The sequence below is a fragment of the Protopterus annectens genome, chromosome 8.part1 (genome assembly GCF_019279795.1).
Source record: "Protopterus annectens isolate FY-2018-M chromosome 8.part1, PAN1.0, whole genome shotgun sequence".
In the NCBI taxonomy this organism is placed as follows: Eukaryota; Metazoa; Chordata; order Ceratodontiformes; family Protopteridae; genus Protopterus; species Protopterus annectens.
The window spans coordinates 527,676,082-527,703,193 of record NC_056742.1 but is presented as its reverse complement, the minus strand read 5'-3'; the positions used below and the strand labels follow the sequence as shown (position 1 = coordinate 527,703,193).

Genomic DNA, 27,112 nt, shown 5'->3' with positions numbered 1-27,112 from the left:
TTGATGTGCATAGGTGCTATGCTGCTGCACAGTTGATGTGTGTCGGTGCTATGCTACTGCACAGTTGATGTGCGTCGGCGCTATGCTGCTGCATAGTTGATGTGCATAGGTGCTATGCTGCTGCACAGTTGTGCGTCGGCACTATGCTGCTGCATAGTTGATGTGTGTAGGTGCTATGCTGCTGCACAGTTGATGTGCGTCGGCGTTATGCTGCTGCACAGTTGATGTGCATAGATGCTGTGCTACTGCACAGTTGATATATAGGCGCTATGCTGCTGCACAGTTGATGTGCGTCGGCACTATGTTGCTGCATAGTTGATGTGCGTAGGTTGCCATTCCTTGGAGTTGCTATTTGGGGGAGTTTTTCTGCCTCATGTGCTCTGTTTGGAGAGTATGCTGCCTAGCAGGAGTCCTCTTCATTTCCTTTCTGAGGAGGAGGAAGGAGGGTAATGGTGTACCAGTTTGCCTGCTGGAGTGTGCTGTTTCTTTGATGTTCAAGCAGGAACATGTTTGTGAGGCCTGCTTTGTGGAGAATTCTGGGCTTGAATTAGCTTGGTGACTTGAACTGGTTTGCAGTGGAATTGTTGTGTCTTCTCCTGAAACAATCTTTGTTGCTGAGACTTTTGTTAGTAAAATTTCTTAGAATTGTAGTGGCTATGCTGTTTTTACTGTGCTTCTGTATTAATATACCTCAGCAATGTCTGTGGCAATGTTGTAGCAGCAAGCTTTGTTCCTGGACAGCATGAGATCTTCCTAAATACAGTTTCCTTGAGATGTTTGGACATGGGGACTATATGAGGAATACTCAACAACTATCTTCATGCTGGAGTGCTAGGAATTGCCACGTTATTGGGAGGAAATGGTGGCCAGAGTTATCATTGTTCCAAAATTGTTGGTTTACCAGTTCATTCTTGGAACGTTGTATTTTGTTGCCATTTTTAAAGTATTCTGTTATTAACTGAGAATGCTTGAATTTATATAGCATTTCATACCTACAAAATATCCTTTTAATATTGTACTAGTTCAATACCTATTTATTTCACTTATAAAGAATTTAGATATTAATCTCTCAAATAAAGTTTAAAGTTAAAACTCTGGCCTCTGAAACATTTTAAAATAATGAATTGTAAAAAAATGTATTTATTAGCTGAATTTATAAGGAGCAGCTACATCTGAAGGCATAGAGTGTAGCTGTATTCCTAGAAATATTAGGTAGACAATTAACTGTTAATAAGATAATCTTGGCTGTCGATTCTTGATTGTGTAATAAAATACAAATATTGTTTCATATGTTTTATACACTGTATAATTGCTAAATATTTTAACTGTTTTTTTTTTAATTTGTTTCAGCTTGAAGATACAATAAGTCTTGTAAAGCTCATTGAAAGAACCGGGGTCAGTGCTGTGGCCGTGCATGGACGGTTAGTAACTTTCACATTAAACTGGAACAGTGTAACCATATTCACATTAAATTGTAAGAATGCAACCATATCTATGCATTATCAGGAAACTTACATCCCCCTCGCAGTATGATAAACTGAACTAGTAATATAAGGAAAACCAGTTCGGTATGACCTTCATTACATGAGGTTACAACATTCAAAACCACATTTCAGTTGTATAGTTCAGAATGTTTCCCATTAAAAATGAAAATGTGTTTACATTTAATTATTAGTTTGGCTCTTCAGGCTTCTGACACCTTAAGTTAGATTTCACTCTACATGGAAGGTGTGAAAAAGTTTTGGTGTCATAAAGTAGCAGTTCGGAAAGGAAATGGTATCTTCTAAGAACCTTTTTGATTTTGTTCCTTTAAAGTTGTAAGTCTTAGACTTTATCACACTGGTCCTCCTTCAAGTTGCACAAGAATCGGTGATCCTCCACAGAAAGTCAGAGAAAGAACTTTGACCCTTCATACAAGTACTGTACCAGACTACTGTACCAGACTACAGACTGATTCCTCTTCCCCATCCCATCAACAAACGCACGTATAGGACATACTCATGCACACACACACACACACACACACACACACACACACACACACACACACTCATATGCACCTCTTAAAATAATTTAAAAATGTAGTATGTATTTGACCGTTGATTTTTGCAGCCAAATACCCATATTCATTGACGTTTACCTTTCACATTTATATAGATGACATTTAAAATGAATACCGCATACTGAATGTTTTAAAAACCTTGTCTGACTTGCTTAGGCCTTCTTTGAAACATTTCCAGCTCTCACTAGTGAAGGATGACTACATCATTTGTGAAACAATGAGTACTAAGCTTGCAATCTGAGAGGGTCAGAAATCCAGCAAAACCAGTCAGCAGTTTTTCGGAACTTGGCTAGTCACTTGTATTCTGCAATTTTAATGCTTGTTTGGTTGCAAACATGTCTGCTGTACAAGGTATGTACCAAGAAGTGGTTGTGATACTACTGTTTACTAACGACCAATTGGGTTAGGGCAGAACAGCTAAAGCTTCAAAGTTTTGTAATCGTTTTTCTCTGTTAGAAGAATGAAAGCACCATAAATCAGAGAAATTCCAAATACATTTACTATCTGTTTAGTATAGTGCTGTAAAACTTAACAATTGTTGTATTTCTCCACTGCCCCAGTTATTATCCTCTTTGAGACAAGATGTTCCTCAATAAACTGGAAATATAAATTGAAAGATTCGAACAGGTAAGGCAAAAACATATTGTCTAACAACCAGAATTAGTAATAAATACTGAATCCAGAAATAGAAACTTATAGATGCGAACATAATAAATGTACAGGTTGGTTTGCTTTTGGGGAGGGAGCAGTTTTACATAGTTTGTTCATGTGTTTGTAGAAGTAATTGTCATGATAAATACATCATATTCTACTTTTGTTGTAAGTATGTTTTTAGTAAGGGCTTTTGTTGCTTCAGGTGCTACCGGGTTTGAGACTTTGCAGCAAAGTTTTAGTTGTGACAATGCTGTATCTACAGTTGTGTCAGTATGGCATCTAAAGGATAGCATGGGATCTAGCAGAATGCTTTAATATGTTTGCTTGAATAATATTTAGCCAAAGGTCATATCTGCTGGTTTAGAAGGATTTATTAGCAGTTTTTTTGAGGGGTCTATCCAGTACCAGAGTGCAGTGAAGTTGTTTTGGAACTTGACTTGTAGGCTGTCAGTTGAGTACCTGAGCTGAGGAGGAGCAGATTGTCCATGCACAGTAATAACCTTTAGTTAAGTAGGTTCTTGTTTCATATCATTTATGAATATGAAGAAAAGGATGGCCCTTAATGCAAATCCTTGAAGAACCCAACAGCTACTTGTTTGCATAACTTGTTTCCATATATCTTGATAATAATCCGGTGTCTGCCAATAAGCGGAACAATGCCAAAAGACGACTCTTTGGTTTTAAAAGAGAGTTTTAATCCACATAACGCCGACTAGAACACACAATATTCCCATTAACCAACGGACAAAAACAGACAAGAAACAGACAAGAACAACACGCTAAATGCAGTTTAGCGCTTTCAACCAATGCAATTTGGTCTTCTTCAGAACCGGATTATTATCAAGACTTGTTGTCTTTTGGAAACTTGTTTATGTTGTTTCCATATATGGGAGAAGCAAACCACCCACTCCTCGAGATAGTGAAGCAAGGGACAAAAAAATAAGGGACTCAGAATTCAAGGATATAAACTAGTATGGTAATCAAGAAAAGTTGGTTTTAATTGCAGATGATATTATTTTGTACCTGAAAAGAAAAAAACAAAACACAAAAAGGACATCTTAGTGTTGTGAAACATTCTGGGACAGTTTCAAGTTTTTTCAGGATACAAACTTAATGAAGATAAAACAAAGGCAATAGCTGTAAACTGTGTACCCACACACAAATTAGTTGACCATACCCGTATTTATGGGGACATGATAAAATTAAGTACTTAGGCGTATGGGTTAAAAGGATTCTGTTAAGGCAGCTAAGGATATGTGGGAAAAGACTAAACAAAAGAATGCAAACCTTAGATAACGGAAGCTGTTTTATGGATATGGATAACAAGATGAAAGCAGTGAAAATGTGTTAGTCCCTTTAGTTGTATACTTGGGTTAGGCATATTTGTTTTTATCAAGCAAAGGAGAAGTTGTGGATAGCAATTAATAAAGAGTTGAAGGATTTTATCTGGGAGGGGAAGAGGTCAAAAATCAAGTGGTATAAATTGATCTGTCCAATAGAACAAGGTGGTTTGGGATTACCTGCTTTGAACAGGTGCACATAGTAACACAGTATCTAATGCCTCTACTGCTATGCCGTAAGGCAGACAAATGCCAAATTTTCTGGTCATTTGTGATTCTTTAGTGAGGCACACCGATGTCCCCCTCTCCAGACTGAGTAAGGATAGAGTCATGGTTAGCTGCCTTTCCAGAGCTGGGATCCGACAAATAACATAGGCGGTCAGCTCATGGAGTCACAGGTACCAGTGCTGGGATCCGACAAATAATATAGGCAGTCAGCTGATGGAGTCACAGGTAACAGTGCTGGGATCCAACAAATAACATAGGCAGTCAGCTGATGGAGTCACAGGTAACAGTGCTGGGATCCGACAAATAACTTAGGCAGTCAGCTCATGGAGTCACAGGTAACAGTATGAGTCTGTCATAGTCCATGTGAAGTCAAGCCATGGAACCACAGGTACCAGTATGAGTCTGTCAAAGCCCATGTGAAGTCAGGCCATGGAACCACAGGTACCATTATGAGTCTGTCATAGCCCATGTGAAGTCAGGCCATGGAACCACAGGTACCAGTATGAGTCTGTCACAGCCCATGTGAAGTCAGGCCATGGAACCACAGGTACCAGTATGAGTCTGTCACAGCCCATGTGAAGTCAGGCCATGGAACCGCAGGCACCAGTATGAGTCTGTCATAGTCCGTGTGACTGATAATGACCTTAAACATACTTTCCTTGACATATGAAGTGAGACATGACTGACCTTGCTAATTTTTGTCTCAGGCAGGTATAGGCCTAGCACTGAGCAGAATACTACCTTCTCCATAGAAGATGCCATCTTCCCAACAGAAAATGATTGATTTTAGCAATTGGCTTAGCTTCTGGTGTCAATCCAAGGGGGTATAATATTTGATAGGCATGTTTGACCGACCACGCTACTTTGCCAGGGGTGGTCTGTACTTTATACTCCCTAGCCTTTCAGATATTGGCAAAAACCTTTTCCTCTGCTCATAGTTCCTTTTGTAGGCAATGCCAAACTGGTAAACCTCCAGACTTAACTGTACCTATGAAGGAATATCTGAAGGTAGTACTGCTCAATGCTAGAAGTCTTAACAAGGAACTCCACTCCCTGCAAGCCTTTCTCTCCCTGGAAAGTTTATACATCTGTGCAGTAACAGAGATATAGTTTAAAGCCACAGAATGTACCCTGACAGTGCAAGGTTATAATGCCGTTCACATCTTTAGACCAACTACTGCACAAGATGGAACTAAATGTGGAGGATTCTCTGTCTATATTAAAAACAGCCTCATGTGTATGACCCACTGGAACTTATACATGTGCAAGTCACCATTAAAAGGGTCTTCTACACCATATCCTTGCAACTTATAGGTCCCGTTTATGTTCCAGGAAACCCATACTACCTATCTCAGTGTTCTAGAGTCCCTCACCATTCAACCTAATACGATCTTTTGGGGGATGTCAGCTACCACTTTATAGCTTGGGAATCCTACACCACTTCTAATGCACAAGCCCAGCAATTCCTAAACTTTAATACCAACATCCTGGACAAATTGGTCAATTCTCCTACCAGGGGTGCAAACATTCTTGTCCTTGTACTCACAGACATGAGGGAGCAATGTTACCCAGTGTAATGTCTTAGCTGGTCAGATATGACCATAAGGCAGTATTGCTTGAAATGAAAACTAAATCCAGGGACCCAGAGAAACCAAAAACTTTTATGAAATAATCTAAAGCTAACCTCTCTCTATTAAGTAAAACCTTGGCTAAATTCCAAGCACCCCCAACCCAGTGCACACCATAGTATATGCTGAGCTATTTACAAAATCCCTATAGAGCCATATTGATAGCTGTATAGAGCAAGCTGTTTCCACTCATACTAAGAAAAAGTTAAACTCAAAAAACAAGCCACCCTGGTGGAATCACAATGTCAATCTGTTATACAACAAAAGAAAAAAAAATCTTGGCCAAGCATAGGAGGAACAAGGCCCAGCATACTAAAAATACCCTGACCAGTCTAAACAGGCAGCTAAGAGGGTTGATTAATACTTCAAAGGCTAACTTTGAAGAAAAAATAGCTTCTCAGGCAAAGGACAACCACAACACTTTCTATAGCTATGTCCATAACTGCAAGAGAAATATGCAACAATGCACAGAACTTATTATAAATGGCATCACCCACAATGCTCAAATTTCTCCCCCTACTCTCCCTGACGGACCAAAGGAAATACTGCATACCACAACCCCCCCAACCGTTACTAAGGAGCAGGTCTTCACTGCACATTCAGGGGTGCTCACTAAGTAGCATGACCTCTGTGGTCCACTTGAATCACTTTTCAGCTGAAGCCTACAATCAGGCTTTGTGCCCAAAGGATGGAGGATGGCTGCGGTCATTCCCCTGCACAAAGGTCCAACCACCAATCCAGGTAACTACGGGCCCAGAGGGCTGACCAGCCTCACATGTAAGACCATGGAAAGAATGGACATGAGAAATGAGGACATAGGTAAACTGCAAATAATGGACCCATCACAGTTTGACTTTGTTAAAATAAGTTCATGTCTATTAAATCTGGTGGACTTCTTTGAGAGGGTCACTAGTGCAAAGGACGAGGACAAGGCTCTGCATACAGCTTACCTCAACCTGGTCAAGACTTTTGATACAATACCCAACTCGGGCATTATATACAAGCTCACGAAATTAGGTATAAACCCTTTTATCACCCACTAGACAGCCAGTTGGCTCACTGTTGGTACCCAGGATGTCAAAATAGTTGAGGCTACTTCCATCAAGTGGCTATCCACTAGTGGAGTCCTCCAAGTCTCTGTACTGGGCCTGCACCTTTTTGGCAGCTATTTCTGTGAAGTGGAAGCAAATGCTGAAGGTTTATGGCTGACTATGTTTGCAGATGATTGCAAGAGAAGGGTGATCATCGACTCCCCTGTAGGCGCTAGCATTCTTCAAGAAGGCCCGTCTCTGACTAACAAATGGTGCCAAAGCCATGGTCTTAAACTCCATGCTAAGAAATGCATAATTGTACCCTTTGAGAAATCAATCATCCCAGCTAATTACCATGTTGGTAATATGCCCCGAAGAGTTGAGCTAGTGGTCAGGGATCTGGGTCTGCACATTTGAGAGTAGCCTTACCTTTGACCGCCACATGGCTACAGTGGTGAGGAGATCCTTTTATGCTATGCACCATGTAAGTAAGGGTTTGGCATCTAGGTTCAGAGAGGTCATTACTTCACTGTACTCTGTCCTTATTAGACCAGTCATAGAGTACAGTGCTCCCTTCAGTGTGTACTCAGCCAAGCATATGCAGGAACTAGAGTGACTCAGAGGTGCCTTGCAAAAACAATGGAAAGCATAACAATCCTGCCTTGCACAGAGCAAGTTAAAGCCCTTTATCTGTACTGAGTCTCCTATAGATTGCTGAGGGGTGATCTATGCCTGACTTGCAAGGCATCTGCAAACCCCACACTTATGAATCTCCTGCATATTACATAAATACAAGGTCTATGGACCTGAATTTTGTCTATGACTTAAAACAGAACATGCTGGAAAGACAGATATGTGTCCCAGAGACTTCCTCTCCTATGGAACAGTTTTCCCATCCTTGTGAAGCTGAGTTTGTCTATTACCTAGTTTAAGCACAACCTAGACCAGTGGATGGGGAATAGGAAATTTGCACCCGGCCTGGCATTCATGTCCCATATGGACAGAGGTAGCTTATAAATGCCTGTCCCTCAATGTCCTATTTGGATACAGAACCTCATTATTCTTTCTGGAAAACTTGTTAGCTTAGTAATAATCTATGAATCTATGAAGGGATGTTTCAGAGCTGCAGTTAAGGCACCTACACATAACACAAGCAGAAAGATGCAATTCAGCGTGGAAAGGGATGATGTTGAAACAGGAGGGAAGCTACAAAAAAAAGTAGGGACTGGGGTTTTGGATGCATATCCTAAAGGAGAATAACAACAGCCAAACATAATATTATATTCATAAATTAGCAGAAGGTATTCCAAGAACTAAGCCACTAGAATGGAGAAAGGAGATTGTGCCAATAGAGATGACTGCAACTAGGCATACAGAGAAAAGGCATAGAATAGGCAAGAGGGGGTTGGAATTTCTGGAGAAAAATGGCACAGGAACCAAGATATTGGGACAAATAATTAGAGAGGGAAAGGTAATAGAATGGGAAAAGGCCAGGAATACATTTGGACTGCAGGCTAGAGACTAGCTTCCCTATCAAGGATTGATGTCAGAGTGTAGGCAAAGGAAAGGGGGATCGTAACTGGAAGACCAGCACTAGTAAAGGTTTCATTAGAATCTAAAACAGAAGCTGCTGTAACAAATGGATAATTAGTAGGGCATTTAAAATATACTGCATGATAACTATAAGACTCCATTAGATGAGTTTCGAAAGGTTTGGGAGGAGAGATTGGATAAGCCATTCACAAAGAAACAATGGGATTATATACGTTCCAAAGACATACATCTGGAGCGTTTCTCCCCGGGCCTCCGCTGAAAATAGGCTGTGCCCTAGTTGGACTTTCCCAGTCAACAAATGTTAAATTAATTAAGTAATTAATTAATTAATTGATTGATTAAATTAATTAATTAGTTAGTTAGTTAGTAGTGAAATGTATGACTCCGAAATATGCAAAAAAAAAAAAAAAAAGTCTAGAAGATTTAGGATTTTTGCTTCTGTGTGTTTGCACAGGTACTTTTTTACCCCAAACAGACTCCAAATAATTATTACTCAGGGAGATGGCAAATGTTGGAGGTGTGATGGGGAAGAAGGAAGAAATTGGGAACATATTTTTCAGGAATGTATCGAGCAGTAGAAAAATGAAGAATGAAACATGAATGAAAATACAGTGTTCCCTCTTTTATTATCAGCCTGTTTCCATTGAAATGTAAGAGAAAAAAAGAAAAATGTCATCCTCTGCTGCAGTCTGATAGCCAAGCTAAAACATTTATTGCTAAAGGAAGACTTTTTATTATATTTGATGTTCTCAGATTATTCGTTTCCATTTAGAATTTTTTTATTGGATTAAGCTAAGGGACTTAATCCAGGCATTCACCTCTGCAAAAGTAAGAGAAACATACCAGCACTATATGTATTCAGTTCTACACATATTATGATCGGTGTACTTTTATACCCCCACCTCAACAACCCAAGATTACAGTCTACCTTTTTTATGTTTTGCATTGCAGTACCTACATTTCTTAATGCTAAAAAGAAGAAAGAAAGAGGAAAGATAAGAAAAAAGCATCTCTTTAGTAACTTTAACACATGTAAGCACAACTAAAAATATTTTACTGTAAAATATGCAATTTATTTTGTGAAAAGTTTCATAGAGATGATGTTAAGAACATAGTTTTACTTACAGTTACCTTTTTCCTTCTTTTTCCCCTCCCTAATGGCATTAAGTGAGGCAAATGCTTTTCAGTTCCCACAAGTTTAACAAAGTCGACAGAAGTCACACTTTCCACTTAACTCTTATACATCTGTATTTCACAAATGCGATTGATGCTTTCCAGTCTGATATTTATTCACTAAAATCTCCATGTTGCCTGGTCTTCTTCCTCTTCACCTCCATCTCCCAACCCCAGATTCGGGTTAATTTCCAAGGTACTCCTGATTCTTCTGGTCAACTCCTGTGTTTTTCTCTGTGTCTCAAGCATTTTCCTTTGGAAGAGTGGAAAGTGTTTCACTGGAAAAGTCTTTCCATGTGCTTTATTGTCAGAAGAATGAAAAGCAGAGTCCCCTTCTGCTTGATGGCTCATTTTTTGTTGGACAAACTTGCATTTTTCCCTTAGCCTGTTCTGCATCAAAAAATGACTGCTGCTTTAGGAAAAATATTCTGAAGACAGCAGCTTGAATATTACACCTGCTTCTCAATATTACTGGATTACTGGAATAAATGTGTTTCTCTGCCTGGTGTACTGTGAATAATCATTTTCCATAAACACTTTACTGTCTTCAACTTTTATTACTTTGCCATTTTTCCATGGTTTTGTCAAGATCAACTCCTTCTGCTGGTAAGTTTACATCCTTAGTAATAAAGGTATTGGTTGCTTTTTTGTGGCCAGGCTGGAGCATACACATGGTGCGCCCTTTCAATTAACGTTTCCTGCTGTGGAATACTAGTCTGGCACCGTATTTGTGCTTTTATAAAATTAATATAGTTTTATAGCTGAAAATCACATATTTTTCCCTATGTGCTCTGTCCTCTAACTCTTATATTTTGAAACATCTCTTCTTGATCAATGTCATGCTCAGTCAGCCTTTTCTTCATGTTGACTTTTGATTTTTGCAGTTTTATCAGCTCATTTGACTGTTAAAAGATTCTTCCATTTTTTTCCAGGCTTTTGTTATTTGATTTGATATACTCCTTCAGTGTTTTGTTTATTGTAATCAGCTGTGAGCAGATTTGACTTGTTTTTCTCTCTGGAGTACTGAAAGACATGTCTTGCCCTAAAGCTGGAGCTTGAACTGTTTTTGCTGAACATCTGCAGGATTCTTCCCAGTCAGTGTTTTCCCATCACCTTTTCTAGTTAATTTTCTTCCAGGCTGTCATAGTTTCTTCTTTGCAGGCATCCAGGCAGTGTACTTACTAGCCAGTAATTAAATTTTACTAAAGCTGACAGTATCACTGGCTGTTGTTCCAATTTTCTGTTTTCACAATGGGAGAGCTGCTGAAGTTAAGCTGTTGATTACTGTGCAGCTGTCTTGAAAGTCCAGTTTAATAAGCACTTTGACTATCTGCTGGAGCTGATGTGAGAATGGGGGGGGGGGGGACTGGGACTGTCCAAAGACACAGTCCCCCAAAACAGAGTAGGTGACACAAATGACAACCCAGGGGCATGTATTAACCCCCCCCCCCCGACCATGAATACAGTAGCCTTCTCCACAGTGCTTGGAACATGCAGTCATATAGGAGGGGCATAGTAGCTTCTTTGGTGAATTGGGTCACTTGTGACCCACCAAAGGGAGGGATCAGGAATATACCAAATATGTCCTAGCTTTCACTCTCACTAGGGAATACTCAGGACAGGGTATCAAAGGGGTCTGGTTGATAGGACAACGCTTGACGGTCAGCAAGCACAGTGGCTAAAAGCACAGAGAAAAAAGTTATTCTTATTCACAGAACTTCATTATTCTATGGGTGACCGTTAACTGGACACTGTCCTCTTTTGACTCTTTCTCAGACGAAGAACTTTATGGTTATGAAGTTGGACAGTCTTCAGTGCCAATTATTTCTGTGGTTAGAGAGGGCTTTTGAGGTCATGGCCCTGGCCATCTGGGTGAAGATGCAACACACAGTACAGGCTTGGACCCTGCTGCATCTTCTGGGCTTAATGGTTGCCACAATTTTCTTGGTACCATTTGCACACCTCAGGATGGTGGATGAAATAGTGGACAGTGAAGTGATAGCCAACATGCATGTATCAGCCTGATTTAGGTGTCAGATCCTTGGGGATAGTCTCCAGGTTGGTAGACAGCCCCCCCAACCCTTTGGTTCTGTACTTGAACCTGTCACAAAGTTTAATCATTGATGCTTTTCTTTTGGACTGTGGAACTCAACCAAGCTTACACATGCTGCATATGATTCCACATTGAGATATGAGTTTGTCTTTCAGTTGAAGCAGTACCTTTAGCTCTGATTTATATGGAGAAGAAGCTGCTTCCAGGGTCTGGTGAAGTGGGTAAGCTGATGTATATTATGAGTCACACCTCATTTTCTGTACTAGAGCTATACAGCCAGGTATACAGGTTGATCAGGGTCTTCTAGAAGTGGGTACTTCAGTGATTATAAAATCATGGTCATCCTTTTCTTCTGCTGTATTCATTAAAGCAAGATAGAAATTCCAGTGGATGCTTTCTCTCAATTCCTTCCCACAATTTCCATTATCTTTATTGAGAAGTTGTTCTTTTCAGGCAACCTGTATGTAAGGTTGAATCAGATCTAACCCCCCCATCATGCCAAAGACGGTCGTAGATTTCTCCTTGAATCAGATCTAACCCCTCCATCATGCCACAGGTTGTTGTAGAACTCTACCTGAATCAGATCTAACCCCTCCATCATGCCACAGGTTGTTGTAGAACTCTACCTGAATCAGATCTAACCCCTCAATCATGGCAAAGGTGGTCGTATAACTCTACTTGAATCAGATCTAACCCCACCATCATGCCAAAGGTGGTCGTAGATCTCTCCTTGAATCAGCTGTAACCCTCCATCATGCCAGAGGTGGTCGTAGATCTCTACTTGAATCAGATCTAACCCCTCCATCATGCCAAAGGTGGTCATAGATCCCACTTGATTAGATTATACATCTATCTTTACTCTTATCGACAGACTAGAGAGAAAAGTGTATACAAGCAAATAAATTGTTATACTTTTTATTTTCTGCCTAGCTGTTGGTCTCTTTCTTGCCAGGGAAAGAGAACGGACCAGTGTTCAACAGGCTATCAAAATGGCTAGCTAGTTATTATCACTTCCTGCTGGACTGGTTTGGTGTACACTCCAGGAGCTACACCTCTGTAGCCGTTTTCAGAAATGTCTTGGCTCAAAGCATCTGTGAAGTTGGGTGCTGGTGCTCTGTTAGATGTTCATGACTAGATGGAGCGACTTTCAGAACTATGAAAAGTTAATCATTATGTATGAGCTGTAAATGATTCTATTTACTGAATTAAGTGAATTACTTGCAGCAGCTCCAGTGCTTGCATATAAGAATGTCATTCAAAAGTAATTTTGAGTGCACTGGCCTGGGTACAGTGTTACTTTAGTGTGATAAACAGGTGTGATGCAGAACAAAGGTATCCTCAAACTGAAAAAGAACGTTGTACAAGTTTGTGGACACGTGAAAAGTTCTTCAGACACCTGCTAGGGATTGAGAGTTTCAAGCTCTGGACTAACCATAAACCACTGGTACAACTGATCAATTCATATAATCTTAAAGTGCCACTGGGGTTCCAGAGACTTTTAATGTCTTTAAGAAGGTCCAGTGCCAAAGCAATAAATATGCCAGGCAGTCAGCTCATTGCTGGTAATACCCTGACTAGAAATCCTATACATCATCTGTTATCAAAAACAGAAAGTGATTTTGCAGCCTATGTGCAGAGCATTCTGATAACAAGGCCTGTAGCTACTGAAACAGTTGAAAAGCTTAAGCAGTCTGCTCAGACTAATCCTGAATTGCAAGCCTTTATCCAGCCTATATGTGCCTGTCTGTTCTTCCTGCTTTTAGAAAAATTCCATTTCTCATTTTAAAGGGAAGAGATGTGGTGGAAAGTGAACTGAAGCTGCTAAAGTACAGCTATGTGTGTGTGTGTGTGTGTGTGTGTGTGTGTGTGTGTGTGTGTGTGTGTGTGTGTGTGTGTGTGTGTGTGTGTGTGTGTATATATATATATATATATATATATATATATATATATATATATATATATATGTATATACAGTGCAGTGAAAAAGTGTTTGCCCCCTTCCTGATTTCTTATTTTTTTTTGCATGTTTGTCACACTTAAATGTTTCAGATCATCAAACAAATGTAAATATTAGACAAAGATAACCCACGTAAACACAAAATGCAGTTTTTAAGTGATGATTTTATTTATTAAGGAAAGAAACTATCCAAACCTACATGGCCCTTTGTGAAAAAGTAATTGCCCCCTTGTTAAATCATGAAGTAACTGTGGTTGATCACATTTTTGGGAAAGCAGAGTTCAATTTCACTAGCCAAACTCAGGCCTGATTACTGCCAGACCTGTCAGACAAAGTGAAGTAGGCCAAAAGATCCCAAAAAGGAAGATATCATGCCGCAATCTAAAGAAATTCATGTTACAATCTAAAGAAATCCCAAACAGATGAGAAACAAAGTAATTTACATCTATCAGTCTGGAAAAGGTTACAAAGCCATTTATGATGCTTTGGGACTCCAGCGAACCACGGTGAGAGCCATTATCCACAAATGGAGAAAACATAGAACAGTGATGAACCTTCTCAGGAGTGGCCAGCCTACAAAAATTACCCCAAGAATGCAGCGATGACTCATCCAAGAGGTCACAAAGGAACCCAGAACAACATTGAAAGAACTGCAGGCCTCACTTGACTCAGTTAAGGTCAGTGTTCATGACTCAACCATAAGAAAGAGACTGGGCAAAAATGGCATGCATGGCAGAGTTCCAAGGCGAAAACCACTGCTGACCAAAAAGAACATAAAGGCTCATCTCAATTTTGCCAAAAAACATTTTGATGATCCCCAAGAATTTTGGGAAAATATTCTGTGGCCTGACGAAACAAAAGTTGAAACCTTTTGGGAGGTGTGCATCCCATTACATATTGCATAAAAGTAACACAGCATTTCAGAAAAAGAACATCATGCGAACAGTCAAACATGGTGGTGGTAGTGTGATGATCTGGGGCTGCTTTGCTGCTTCTGGACCTGGAAGACTTGCTGTGATAGATGGAACCATGAATTCTGCTCTCTGCCAAAAAATCCTGAAGGAGAATGACCGGCCATCAGTTTGTGACCTCAAGCTGAAGCGCACTTGGGTTCTGCAGCAGGACAATGATCCAAAACACACCAGCAAGTCCAACTCTGAATGGCTTAAAAAAAAGAAAAGGAAGCTTTTGTTGTGGCCTAGTCAAAGTCCGGACTTGAATCCAGTTGAAATGCTGTGGCATGACCTTAAAAAGGCGGTTCATGTTCGGAAACCCTCCAATGTGGCTGAATTAAAACAATTCTGCAAAGAAGAGTGGGCCAAAATTCCCCAACAGCGATGTGAAAGACTCATTGTCAGTTATCGCAAATGCTTGATTGCAGCTGTTGCTGCTAAGGGTGGCACAACCAGTTATTAGGTTTAGGGGGCAATTACTTTTTCACATAGGGCCATGTAGGTTTGGATAGATTTTTTCCTTAATAAGTAAAATCATCACTTAAAAACTGCATTTTGAGTTTACTTGGGTTATCTTTGTCTGATATTTACATTTGTTTGATGATCTGAAACATTTAAGTGCGACAAACATGCAAAAAAATAATAAATCAGGAAGGGGGCAAATACTTTTTCATTGCACGATATATATATATATATATATATATATATATATATATATATATATATATATATATATATATATATAGTACATATCTATGCAATAGTGTTGCCCTTTTAATGCAATTATGTGGCATTGTCCATTAAGAATAATTCTGTACAGAAAGCACTGCAAGAATTGAGTTGCCAGCAGTTGGGTGTGAAATGCTGAAGAAATAACATAATTTACACGTTGCTGTCATGTTGTCTGCGATAAAGCTGTGTGCTAACCAACATTTACATGGAAGCCTGACATCTCTGAGGTGATGTTGATGAGCAGCAGTTTATATTTCGCAGCACCACCGTACAGGTAATTCATGTTGCAGTAAAAAAGATGAGGTAGAAAAAGAAATACTTTGATATGTGTTGCATACGTATAAGCATTTCCGTTTAAAAAAAAACAGTCCACTCATTTACAGATGCTACATAAGTGTGTGTGTGTGTGTGTGTGTGTGTGTGTTAAAACTAGAAAACAGGCAGTTACATTGTCATTGGAACAAGACATGAAGGACCACTGAATCAGTGATTTTTAAGAAAGATTGTTAGAAATGGAAGCAGATGACGGACTGACAGGAAGATTAGGTATACACAAGTTAATGTTTTCCAGTGACTTAATTAAGGAGATTATATGGAGACAGTGAACAGCTGAAATTCATAATTATAAATGGTAACTAAGCAATTAGCCCAGCAGCTATCTTCTGATCTGTCAAACAGAAATTTAGTCAGTGTGACTCGTTCAGATAAGAACATGTTGTACTAAATAGATGTTATTTACAGTTTCATTGCTTCATATTGTGGCATAGTAAAGAGTTTGAGATTTACAACTGTGTTTAGTCATCTGACCTCTTTAGGGAGACTGTTCCACGTAAAGTGGATGCATTGACTCAGATTTGTCTCGCGCTTCCTTGTCACTCTTGGGTACTTTATGCAGTGGGTCTGTTTTCTTGTAAGGTGGTGCTAAATGTTAAAATTAACCATTAATGCCTCAGACTGATGTGTACTGAGTGTAGGTGCATCATCAAAATGAGCCATTCTTTTAGATGTCACCTTTTGAGACAGCTTGCTTAGACAGACTGATGTAGCAGTTTAGGGAGCAGAGCAGATTTTTCCTGCATCTTCTTGGGTCACGAGTGGCATGCTTCTCCATCCTTTATAATGCTTTTAACTTTGACTTCATAATCAAGTGCTGGAAGACATATTGGCCATTAAAGAGCTCTGTGATTTGGATCCCACGCTGGCACTTAGTAGAGGCCACATAATCATATTATTCCTTTTTCAGACTATATATAGATTGATAGGCTGAGTTTAATTAAGAGAAATAATGTATTCCATAGATGTGGGAGTCTTTGACATATGAAGTTTCATGTTTCACTCTGTGATTTTATATTAATTTTTAATGAGTTCAGGTGTCTTATGTTCCGATGGCTTGGGAGGCATTCTAATCAAAAGGTTTCAAATAGCAAAGAGGCCTTTTAATGTTGTATATATCAGGCAGAAGACTGTTATAAGAAGATAAGATACAGAGGAGAGTGATTTGCTGTAGTGTTTTGCTGTAACAGAAGCCTTGAAGCCCTTTGATTCTCTTTGTGATTAATCTTTGTACCTTCTCAGGCTGTACCACATGTGATTGTGATTCATCTTTATACCTTTGCCGGTTGTACCATGTGTGATTGTGATTAATCTTTGTACCTTCTCTGGTTGTACCATGTGTGGTTGTGATTAATCTTTGTACCTTCGTCTGTGCCATGTGTGATTGTGATTCATCTTTGTACCTTCTCCGGCTGTACCACGTGTGATTGTGATTCATCTTTGTACCTTCTCCGGCTGTACTATGTGTGATTGTGATTCATCTTTGTACCTTCTCAGGCTGTACCACGTGTGATTGTGATTCATCTTTGTACCTTCTCCTGCTGTACCACGTGTGATTGTGATTCATCTTTGTACCTTCTCTGGCTGTACCACGTGTGATTGTGATTCATCTTTGTACCTTCTCCGGTTGTACCATGTGTGATTGTGATTAATCTTTGTACCTTCTCTGGCTGTGCCATGTGTGATTGTAATTAATCTTTGTACCTTCTCTGGTTGTACCATGTGTGGTTGTGATTAATCTTTGTACCTTCGTCTGTGCCATGTGTGATTGTGATTAATCTTTGTACCTTCTCTGGCTGTGCCATGTGTGATTTTGTTTAATCTTTGTACCTTCTCCAGTTGTACCATGTGTGATTGTGATTAATCCTTGTACCTTCTCCGGTTGTACCATGTGTGATTGTGATTAATCTTTGTACCTTTGCCGGTTCTACCATGTGTGATTGTGATTAATCTTTGTACCTTCTGCATCTGTGCCATGTGTAATTGTGATTAATCTTTGTACCTTCTGTGGTTCAACCATGTGTGATTGTGATTAATCTTTGTACCTTCTCCGGCTGTGCCATGTGTGATTGTGATTAATCTTTGTACCTTCTCCGGCTGTACCACGTGTGATTGTGATTCATCTTTGTACCTTCTCCGGCTGTACTATGTGTGATTATGATTCATCTTTGTACCTTCTCCGGCTGTACCACGTGTGATTGTGATTCATCTTTGTACCTTCTCCTGCTGTACCACGTGTGATTGTGATTCATCTTTGTACCTTCTCTGGCTGTACCACGTGTGATTGTGATTCATCTTTGTACCTTCTCCGGTTGTACCATGTGTGATTGTGATTAATCTTTGTACCTTCTCTGGCTGTGCCATGTGTGATTGTAATTAATCTTTGTACCTTCTCTGGTTGTACCATGTGTGGTTGTGATTAATCTTTGTACCTTCGTCTGTGCCATGTGTGATTGTGATTAATCTTTGTACCCTCTCCGGCTGTGCCATGTGTGATTGTGATTAATCTTTGTACCTTCTTTGGCTGTCCCATGTGTGATTTTGTTTAATCTTTGTACCTTCTCCAGTTGTACCATGTGTGATTGTGATTAATCCTTGTACCTTCTCCGGTTGTACCATGTGTGATTGTGATTAATCTTTGTACCTTTGCCGGTTCTGCCATGTGTGATTGTGATTAATCTTTGTACCTTCTGCATCTGTGCCATGTGTGATTGTGATTAATCTTTGTACCTTCTGTGGTTCAACCATGTGTGATTCTGATTAATCTTTGTACCTTCTCCGGCTGTGCCATGTGTGATTGTGATTAATCTTTGTACCTTCTCTGGCTGTGCCATGTGTGATTGTGTTTAATCTTTGTACCTTCTCCGGTTGTACCATGTGGCATGTGAATAAGTTGCAGAACAGAGTCAGTTTTTTGTAGTTGGTCTGTTAAGAGCTGCATAAAGAGGGACAGTTATAACCTTCCTGGCAACGATGTAAATCCCATGGAAGATCAAATGGGTGCCTCCACATGCTTTGCAGATGGTAATCGGTGTAGGTTTACCAAATGAAAGGTTAATGTCTAAACAATGCCAGACTGTTTTATTGTTTTGGCATCTTTTACTTGCTGCCCATCAGTAGTTTATAAACCTGAGGGGCTGTCATCATATACCAGAATGCTGAACTTTTTTTCACTTTGAAGGCAAGGTCATTTGTACTGCACCATTTGTGTGCAGTGTTAATTGCTTTTAGAAAAGATCTGGGTATCAGGAAAATTTTTGTGCTGCCAAGTATGGAGTCATCTGCATATTTGGTGACTCAGATTATGGTGTCAGTTTTGTCATATGAAGAAAGATGCAGAAAATTGAGCAGCCTAACATTAGAGTCTTTAGATACTTTTAACTAGTAACAGGCAGTACTTAGTATAGAAATCCCCCTATTCTTACCTGGTATATGTGGTTATATAGCACTTGTGGACCCAAGTTATTATGGCTTTGGCTGCCTTTTTGTACGATTCCACCATGGAGTTGTAGCACTGAAGGCTTCTTGAAGATCAAGGTAAGCTGTGTGGACAGATGAACCTCCATTCACGTTAGCAGTCGCAGTCTGGAAGAAATTTATGAAGTGAATCATGCAAAATATGCTGAGTTAGGTTAATGGAGGGAGAGGTACCCCATGTCTGCTTGAGTATGTCCATCTCGGTTGTCTACATTACCTTGTGCAGCATAGTTGTGAGGCTGATCGTTGTGTAATAAGGTATGACTCTTAATATGCATCTGTATTCTAATATATTGGCTTTGACTGTTGCCAGTGTTAATGAAGGCATTATTCATACTTCCCCATCTGTATTCTGATGTATTGGCTTTGACTGTTGCCAGTGTTAATGAAGGCATTATTCATACTTCCCCATCTGTATTCTGATGTATTGGCTTTGACTGTTGCCACTGTTAATGAAGACATTATTCATACTTCCCCATCTGTATTCTGATGTATTGGCTTTGACTGTTGCCAGTGTTAATGAAGACATTATTCATACTTCCCCATCTGTATTCTGATGTATTGGCTTTGACTGTTGCCAGTGTTAATGAAGACATTATTCATACTTCCCCATCTGTATTCTGATGTATTGGCTTTGACTGTTGCCAGTGTTAATGAAGGCATTATTCATACTTCCCCATCTGTATTCTGATGTATTGGCTTTGACTGTTGCCAGTGTTAATGAAGGCATTATTCATACTTCCCCATCTGTATTCTGATGTATTGGCTTTGACTGTTGCCAGTGTTAATGAAGGCATTATTATACTTCCCCATCTGTATTCTGATGTATTGGCTTTGACTGTTGCCAGTGTTAATGAAGACATTATTCATACTTCCCCATCTGTATTCTGATGTATTGGCTTTTTTTTTTTTTTTTTTTTTTTTTTTTTACGGAACCTGCATTTGCCTTTTTTCGCACATTTTCAGTGGATTTTGTAAACAAACAGCTATGTTGTCCAGTATCTTGGGCTGCCATTATTAACCTTTCATCTTTTAGATTGTTTACCTTTCATTAACCATTCCGTTGTCAAATTTTGGTCTATATGAAGTCGTTCCAGGAGATCTTGGGACATGTCACTATATTTATGGATTTTCCAATTTATTTTTCCTTCTCATCTGATCCTTCTCCTTATATTATTCATTTTGATTTTAGCACATTCAGTTGCTGTCTGTCTACTGATAGTTTGATTTCCATTCCCGCTTGACACTGAAATGCTTCATCCAGATTAAGCAGAGATATCATCTTAGACTTCTCCTCATGTTTTAAAGCTTTCACTATGTTTGGTTCTGAAGTGGTCAGCAAATATGTATGCAGTCCCATGACTGCAAATATCTACATGGTAGTCAATTTAGTGGAGGATCATACCTCCTTCAGAGCAAGGAATATATAATCTTGGTATACGTTGATTTTTATATTTATTTGATAAGCATGAAGCATTTTTTTTGTTTTCATGTCCAGTCAATCCAATAATTTTTGGGGCAAGTCGATCACTCCAAAATGTAAGTTAAAACAAGAAGTGAAAATTGATTTATAGCTTGGACTTTATTGCTAGATGTTAAGGTGGTTTTCAATATCAGTTTTAATTTATTTCTTGACATTTGATTACTGGGAAAGTCTGACTGTCGTTTTCAGTGGTCGCCTGGGGAGAAAAGCTCCAAAGTATTACAAAACATTTTAAGAATAATAATTTTGCAGTCTTTAAAAGTAATACAAAAAAAAATGACGTAAGATGAAAACACTGGTTAAGAATAGATACAAGTTATATGACAATGATTTAATAGTCATAGAAATTTTAGCCAGTTTATAGAGAAGTTAAAGGTGTTAGTATAATGCAGACAGGAATTGCAATATGAAATGGAAGAAAAGCAGGCTTATGGTATATTTAGAGAGAAAATCAGGGGAGCGAAATTGATAGGAAGTGAGTGAAGAAAGGAGAGTAAGGAGGTGTACGGTATGAACAGGTATTTGTTCACATTTAGGGATATAGTTTATCCCAGTGTTGAGCAGGAACAAAGCCAGTTTTTGACTAGGAGGTCTTTCAGAATGGTCTTGAAGGTTTACTATCAAAATTTCGAAATGAACTCCGTCGACTCTACTATTGTCGAACATGGAAGTTCGAAAACGGTAATATTGATGACAAAAAAACAACCTAGGAATGGGTTTTAACATGGGTCGAGATAGGTGTTCAGTGTTATTCCGAACTACAAACATTTACCCTATCTCGACCCATGTTAAAACCCATTCCTAGGTTGTTTTTTGTCATCGATATTACTGTTTTCGAACTTCAGTGTTCGACAATAGTACAGTCGATGGAGTTAGTTTCAAAATTTTAATAGTAAACCGTCTTGAAGGATGAGAGAGAGGGTATTGACCTGATGGATACAGGTAAGGAGTTCCAGGCCTTAGCAACATAAGAGTACAGACAAGACACAGAAGATTTGTTTAGTTTGTGCATAGCCAGGAGTTTTTGGTCTTTGGAATGAAATGACAACTGGGAACATAGTTGTGTCAAATGTTATTTCCTGCTGGACAAGCAGATGGATTCTGGATAATTTTATAGGTGGTAAGAAGCTGTGTATATGTTAGTTGATGGCGTAATTCTAACCAATTTAGGCTTTTTAGTGCTATCCAGTGCTGGGTTGTGAAGGGGGTATTTGCTGCAAATTTAGCAGTTTTGCTGTAGCATTGTTCAAGTTTTGATTTTATGATGCCTGAAGGTTAGTAAAGATGGGAACACAAGTGGCAATTGTAGCTTTAGTTGTGTCAGCGAGAAAGCCTTTGGTTGTGTAAAATGTCCTTTTTTTTGTTGAGTTTTTCTTATGCAATTTTGTGTATGCGGTTTGAAATTACGGTTATCATCCACTATAATCTGAAACAACTTTTGAGAAGTGATTTCCGTGGTAGTATAATGAAGAGGGGAGGTCTTTAAATTTAGTTTTTTCATGGGCGAAGGATTTGGGGAAAAAAGTAGTAGTTTGTTTTTTTATAGGGTTGAGCATGAGTTGTGAGTTACAAAGCCATATTTCAGTTGTTATTAAAGCTTCCTGAGTATTTTTTGAAGGTTTGTCTCATTGTTAGATGTGCAAATGAGTGTGGAGTCATCTGAGTACTGTGTTAGTGAGGTCTGTTGTGTGGAGGTTGTTGGTGAGAATGTTAAAGATGAACAAAGACAAAGCCTTGTGGTCCACTGGTAGTGAATGTGAGTTTTGGACAGAGGCTGGAGTGCTGTTTTACTGACTGATGCCTATTACCTATTGAATAGGTAGCTTTTGAATCAGAAAAGGGCGGGCCGAGAGAGACCTAATGAGGACATTTGAAGTAGAAGTTTGCTTTGACAAACTGTCAAAGGCTTTAAACAAGCATATGAAGGAGGAGACTGCTTTTATTGACGGTATCTGTAGAGGTTAGAAGTGCAGTGTTAGTACTATGGGAAGGACAGAAGAGATGTGTCAGGGATAGGAGATCTTTCTGGAGAAGATAGCTTAGCAATCATATTTCAATAAATTTTTCAAGTGTTTTAGAGAGTGGAGGTAAGATTGCTATAGGCCAAAAGTTAGTAATGTGTATTGAATTTCCTGCTTTGTAGAGGGGGATGATGTGTGACTTTTTGTGGAGAGAGGGCAACATGGCATTCCTGGATTGACCTATAAGGATTGGGACAGGATAGGCAATGCTTTCAGCTGCTGTATTAAGGTATTCACTTAGAAGGTCATCAGCTGAAGTAGAACAAGGTTTGAATTTGTTTAAGAATAGCTTTATATAAGACATGGGCACAGGTTTGAAGGTGAAAGTGGATGTGGTGATACATGGCTGCTGGGCAGGGGTTAAGATTAGATGTTGGGGGAATCCTTGGTTACAGATGCCGTACTATCTACGAATAAGAATGTAATTGTGTTGTGATTTTGAGTGATGAGTTATTGAGACAGGGGTTAAGGTTGAATTTATGGCCAGGATGCAAGATTTCTTTAATGCTGTCCAGAATTTTTTTTAGTGTTGTGTTTACTCTTATTCTGAAGATTATTATGTTATAGTTTTCTTTTTGTCTTTATTAATTTGCTTTCTAGTACAATTGCAAAGCATTCTGAAGTTTTCAAGATGATTTGTTTTATATTTTTTCCATTCTTTCCATGACTTTGCTCTGTCCTGCAGTAGTATTCTACTCTTTTTGACTAGCCAAATTGCATAATTTGATTTTAGCCTGTTCCTTCTAGTAGGTGCAAGACTCTTCAGGATATTCAGCAAAGCTGTTTTGAATTCAATTACAGCAGCATCTGAAGTGGAGATTTTTAGGCAGTTCCAGTTAATAGTAGATGATAGGTTATTAATGAACATTTCTGGATTAAATTTGGAAAGGTTGCATGTTGTTTTATAAACTTGCTGTTTAGGTGGTGTGTAAGAAGTCTAGTTGTATTAACTGGGAGATGATCACTGAGACAGACATTATAGCTGAGGTGGTGCATTTGCTAGGGTCCTATACTAGGATCTAGTCTAATAGGGGATTTGATGTCTTCCTGTAATGTGTGTGGTTATTAATTAATTGTATGAAACCAAATAAATTGACACTAGATGTAGGGGAGTTAGAGTTTATGTCAAACCAATTGACATTCACATCACCTGTAGTATTTTTGTGTGGAATTGTTATGGAGACCCAGTATAGAGGTTATCTTTCAGTACAGCTGTTTTGTCACCAAGAAGGATATAAAGAACAGTAATACATATTTGTTTATAATTATTTAATTTCAGGAAAGTTATAAGAAGCTCTGCTGAATTAAATTGTGGTATTAGTTTGTTGTAAGGGGAAGTGTGGTAGTTGTTGGGAAATATAAAAGCAATACCACCACATTCTCTCTTTATATGGTCATTACTGATGGTATTATAGCTGGGAGGTGTAATTTCAGAGTCGTTTATATGAGGTTTAAGCCAGATTTTGGTTACAGCGAGAATATCAAGTTTATGTTGGGTAACCCAGTCGTGTAATTCAGCAGTTTTATTTATTATGCTTCTAACGTGTGTGGCAGCAAAAGTTAGATTATCGGGATTAGATGTTGACTTTTGTACAGTTAGATAGTATGTGGAAGAGAATTGCCTTGGTGTTCATTGTGATAGGTGGGGCCAGGATTAGGGATACTGTTTCCTCCTAGAAGGATTTTAGTATATTGGGGAACTATTGATACTTGTGTTTTGGAGAGGATTTTTCCTCCTAATTTTGTTTTGGTTTGAGTTGAAATGGAGTTAATCAGTCTACAATTGGAGTAGAGGTGAGGGGTGCCATTAAATAAGTTTGGTATGCTGTGTGTAGGGAGGAAGTATAAATAGGTGTCTGTGATAGAGTTGGAGAGATGTTGAGAGCTATTATAGGGTCATGGCAGGATGAGAGATGGCCAGTAGCAGGAGAAGAATAGAGGACAAGCTAAGGAGTAACATGATTAAGGAAAGGGATCTGTATGTTATAGTTGGCAGGTAGTGGGGAAGCAGAGATCAAGAAGGAAAAAAATTTGCAGGGTAGAAGGATATTTAGTGGTGGTGTAGACTGAACATTGATAGAGGGTAGGTAGGAAAGAAGTATTTACTGTGAAGGAAGAGAGTTAGGTTGTCCTAGTATATTCTCTGGAATGTAAGGAATAGGGGGGTTTAAAAGACTAGAGTATGAGAATGTAGGTAAAAAGGAAGAAGTGAGGGTTTATTTGGGAAAAGTAGAAGGCAGAATGTAGAACAGATAGGTGCTGTTAGGGAGGGGTATGACAATGAATATATATAGTGCTAAGCAGTATGGGAAGGAGAAGGGTAGTTGGGAATGGCGCTACAAGATTAAATGGAAGTTGGGAAGTGGGTAAAAAGAAATAGGAGTGTTTGTATGACAGTAGTAAGGTTGTTTGTGAGAATTATGGAATAGGAGTCACAAGTGTAATGTGTATATTGGAAGAATAATCTTTTGAAGTATTCCTTAATGAGGTTTTTTTGCATCTGTTCATGTTTTATTGTTGATCCTTCATGTATTGCCAAATATGTATACATTGCCTTCTGTTCAAGTTCATTTATATCACATTCTTGTCTCACACAGATATTTTCTTGGTGTTACACATTTCTTTTTTTAAATGTTGCATTTGCACACTTATCAAGACCGAATGCATTCTTATATCATTTGAGAAAGTTTTAACCATTTGTATTGTGCTTTCATGTGTGCATCTGATGAACTATACAGTTTTACGTCCTCCATGAAAAGTAGATGAGAAAGCTTTAAAACAAGGTTATTTTCTTTATCCATGGCCTAATCTGTTAAATAAACAACTTAATGGATTAAAAGCAAGACAAAACAAAAGCAGTAGCAACGAATCACCCTAGAATACTCCCCTTTAAATTTCTCTTCTGTCTCAGATTGTTAATGCTTATGACGTCTGGTAGTTTTTGTACCAGATTACTGGCTGTGGCATAATTTCCCCAGTCAATAAGGGAGTAATTTAGTTCACTGAGTCGAAACGCATATGTTCTTCATATGGATCACCGCTGCAGTAGCCTAAGCTATATGAGTTATGTCTTGCTAAGGATGTAACAGTCAGCCAGTTCTAAAGCTTCAGGGCACCTATACACCTGGATCATTAGCCAGCTCAAGCTCAGCTGACTGAAATTTAGGTTTGGGTACCAAGCCCTTCAGACATTTCATGCCAACAGAGAGAGGGAGGCTAAGCCCTGAGAAGGACAATGCTATTAAAGTAATAATAGTAAATGTCCACACACCCTGGTGTAAAAAAAAGCATACAAAAATAATAGGGATGAAGGGAAAGGGCAGCTAATCCATATATTTAGCAGGATGTAACTTGTATAGCTAAGACTACTGCAGTAGTGATCATTTGAGCATCTGCTAAGTTTACTTTCACAGCTGTCTGTGCTTTAGCCATATATTGAGGGTAATAATTTTATCAAGGAGGTTTCCATGTTCTTTACCTGACTTAGAAGGGTGCAGTAACATATTAATAAATTGCAGTTTGTGTTATTTTAATGTGGGTGGTGAGTACTTCACGTGCACAGTTTGTGTCTGTAAGTAAAGTTTCTAGTCTGAAAGATTCCCAGCATTTTAAATCTTTATGTCCCATGCTTTACTGGATAGTGAAATTTACTCATTGGATATTATTAAGAATATAATGTTTTCCAGAGAACGCTTTGATTTTTTTCCTTTGTTTATTGTCAGTTTTTACCATGGTGGTGCAGTGGTTAGTGCTGCTACCTCACAACAAGAGGTCTGGTTTGATTCTCAGTTGGGGTGCCTTCTGTGCAGAGTATGCATGTCCTCCCTGCGGTCATGTGGGTTTCCTCTGGGTGCTCTGGTTTCCTCCCACATCCAAAAGACATGCTGCAGGTGGATTAGACACTCTAAATTGGCCCTAGGTGTGAGTGTGTGCATGTGCGCCTTCTGTGGAAGGTTGGACTCGGCTGGCAACTCAATACCATAAAAACTCCACTGTTAATCATTCTGTGGGCCGCTGTTTGACTGTGGTGATCCCTAACGGGAAAAGCTGAAAGGAGAAGAAGAGGTATTATCAGTTTTTCATGAGGATCCGTTCTCTGAGAATGTTAAATCCCACTTGCATATTCATCTTCAAAGTACTGAATTAGTGCATTTCCACACAGTCATCAGTAGCTGATTCTCACCTGTATACCTTACCATATCATTAGTATACATACCATTAAGTTGTCCAAACTTCTGCGTCATAATTTTGGTCTGCTTTTATAAAATTTGTGGGTTTTCTGACAAATCATTGAGGATTAGAGTTATTAGATAATGACTGACATTTACATTTCAGATTTCAGGGCAAAGCCTAGATGGCTAACTGAGAGCAGTGAATTTTGAGAGCTCCATAAACTAGTATAATAATATAGGAAATGTTATTATTTCCAAGTT

The 27,112-nt window shown here is 39.0% G+C and overlaps 1 protein-coding gene across 3 annotated transcripts in view; it reads left to right on the top strand.

Moving 5' to 3' along the window:
• Positions 1-27,112, top strand: part of DUS2 (dihydrouridine synthase 2) — a 1,571,638-nt gene that overhangs the window by 821,481 nt on the left and 723,045 nt on the right. For all 3 annotated transcript variants that reach the window (XM_044082049.1, XM_044082046.1, XM_044082048.1), the window contains one exon: positions 1,351-1,421. In XM_044082049.1, coding sequence (XP_043937984.1) covers positions 1,351-1,421 — 71 coding nt within the window. The remainder of the gene's footprint in view (positions 1-1,350; positions 1,422-27,112) is intronic.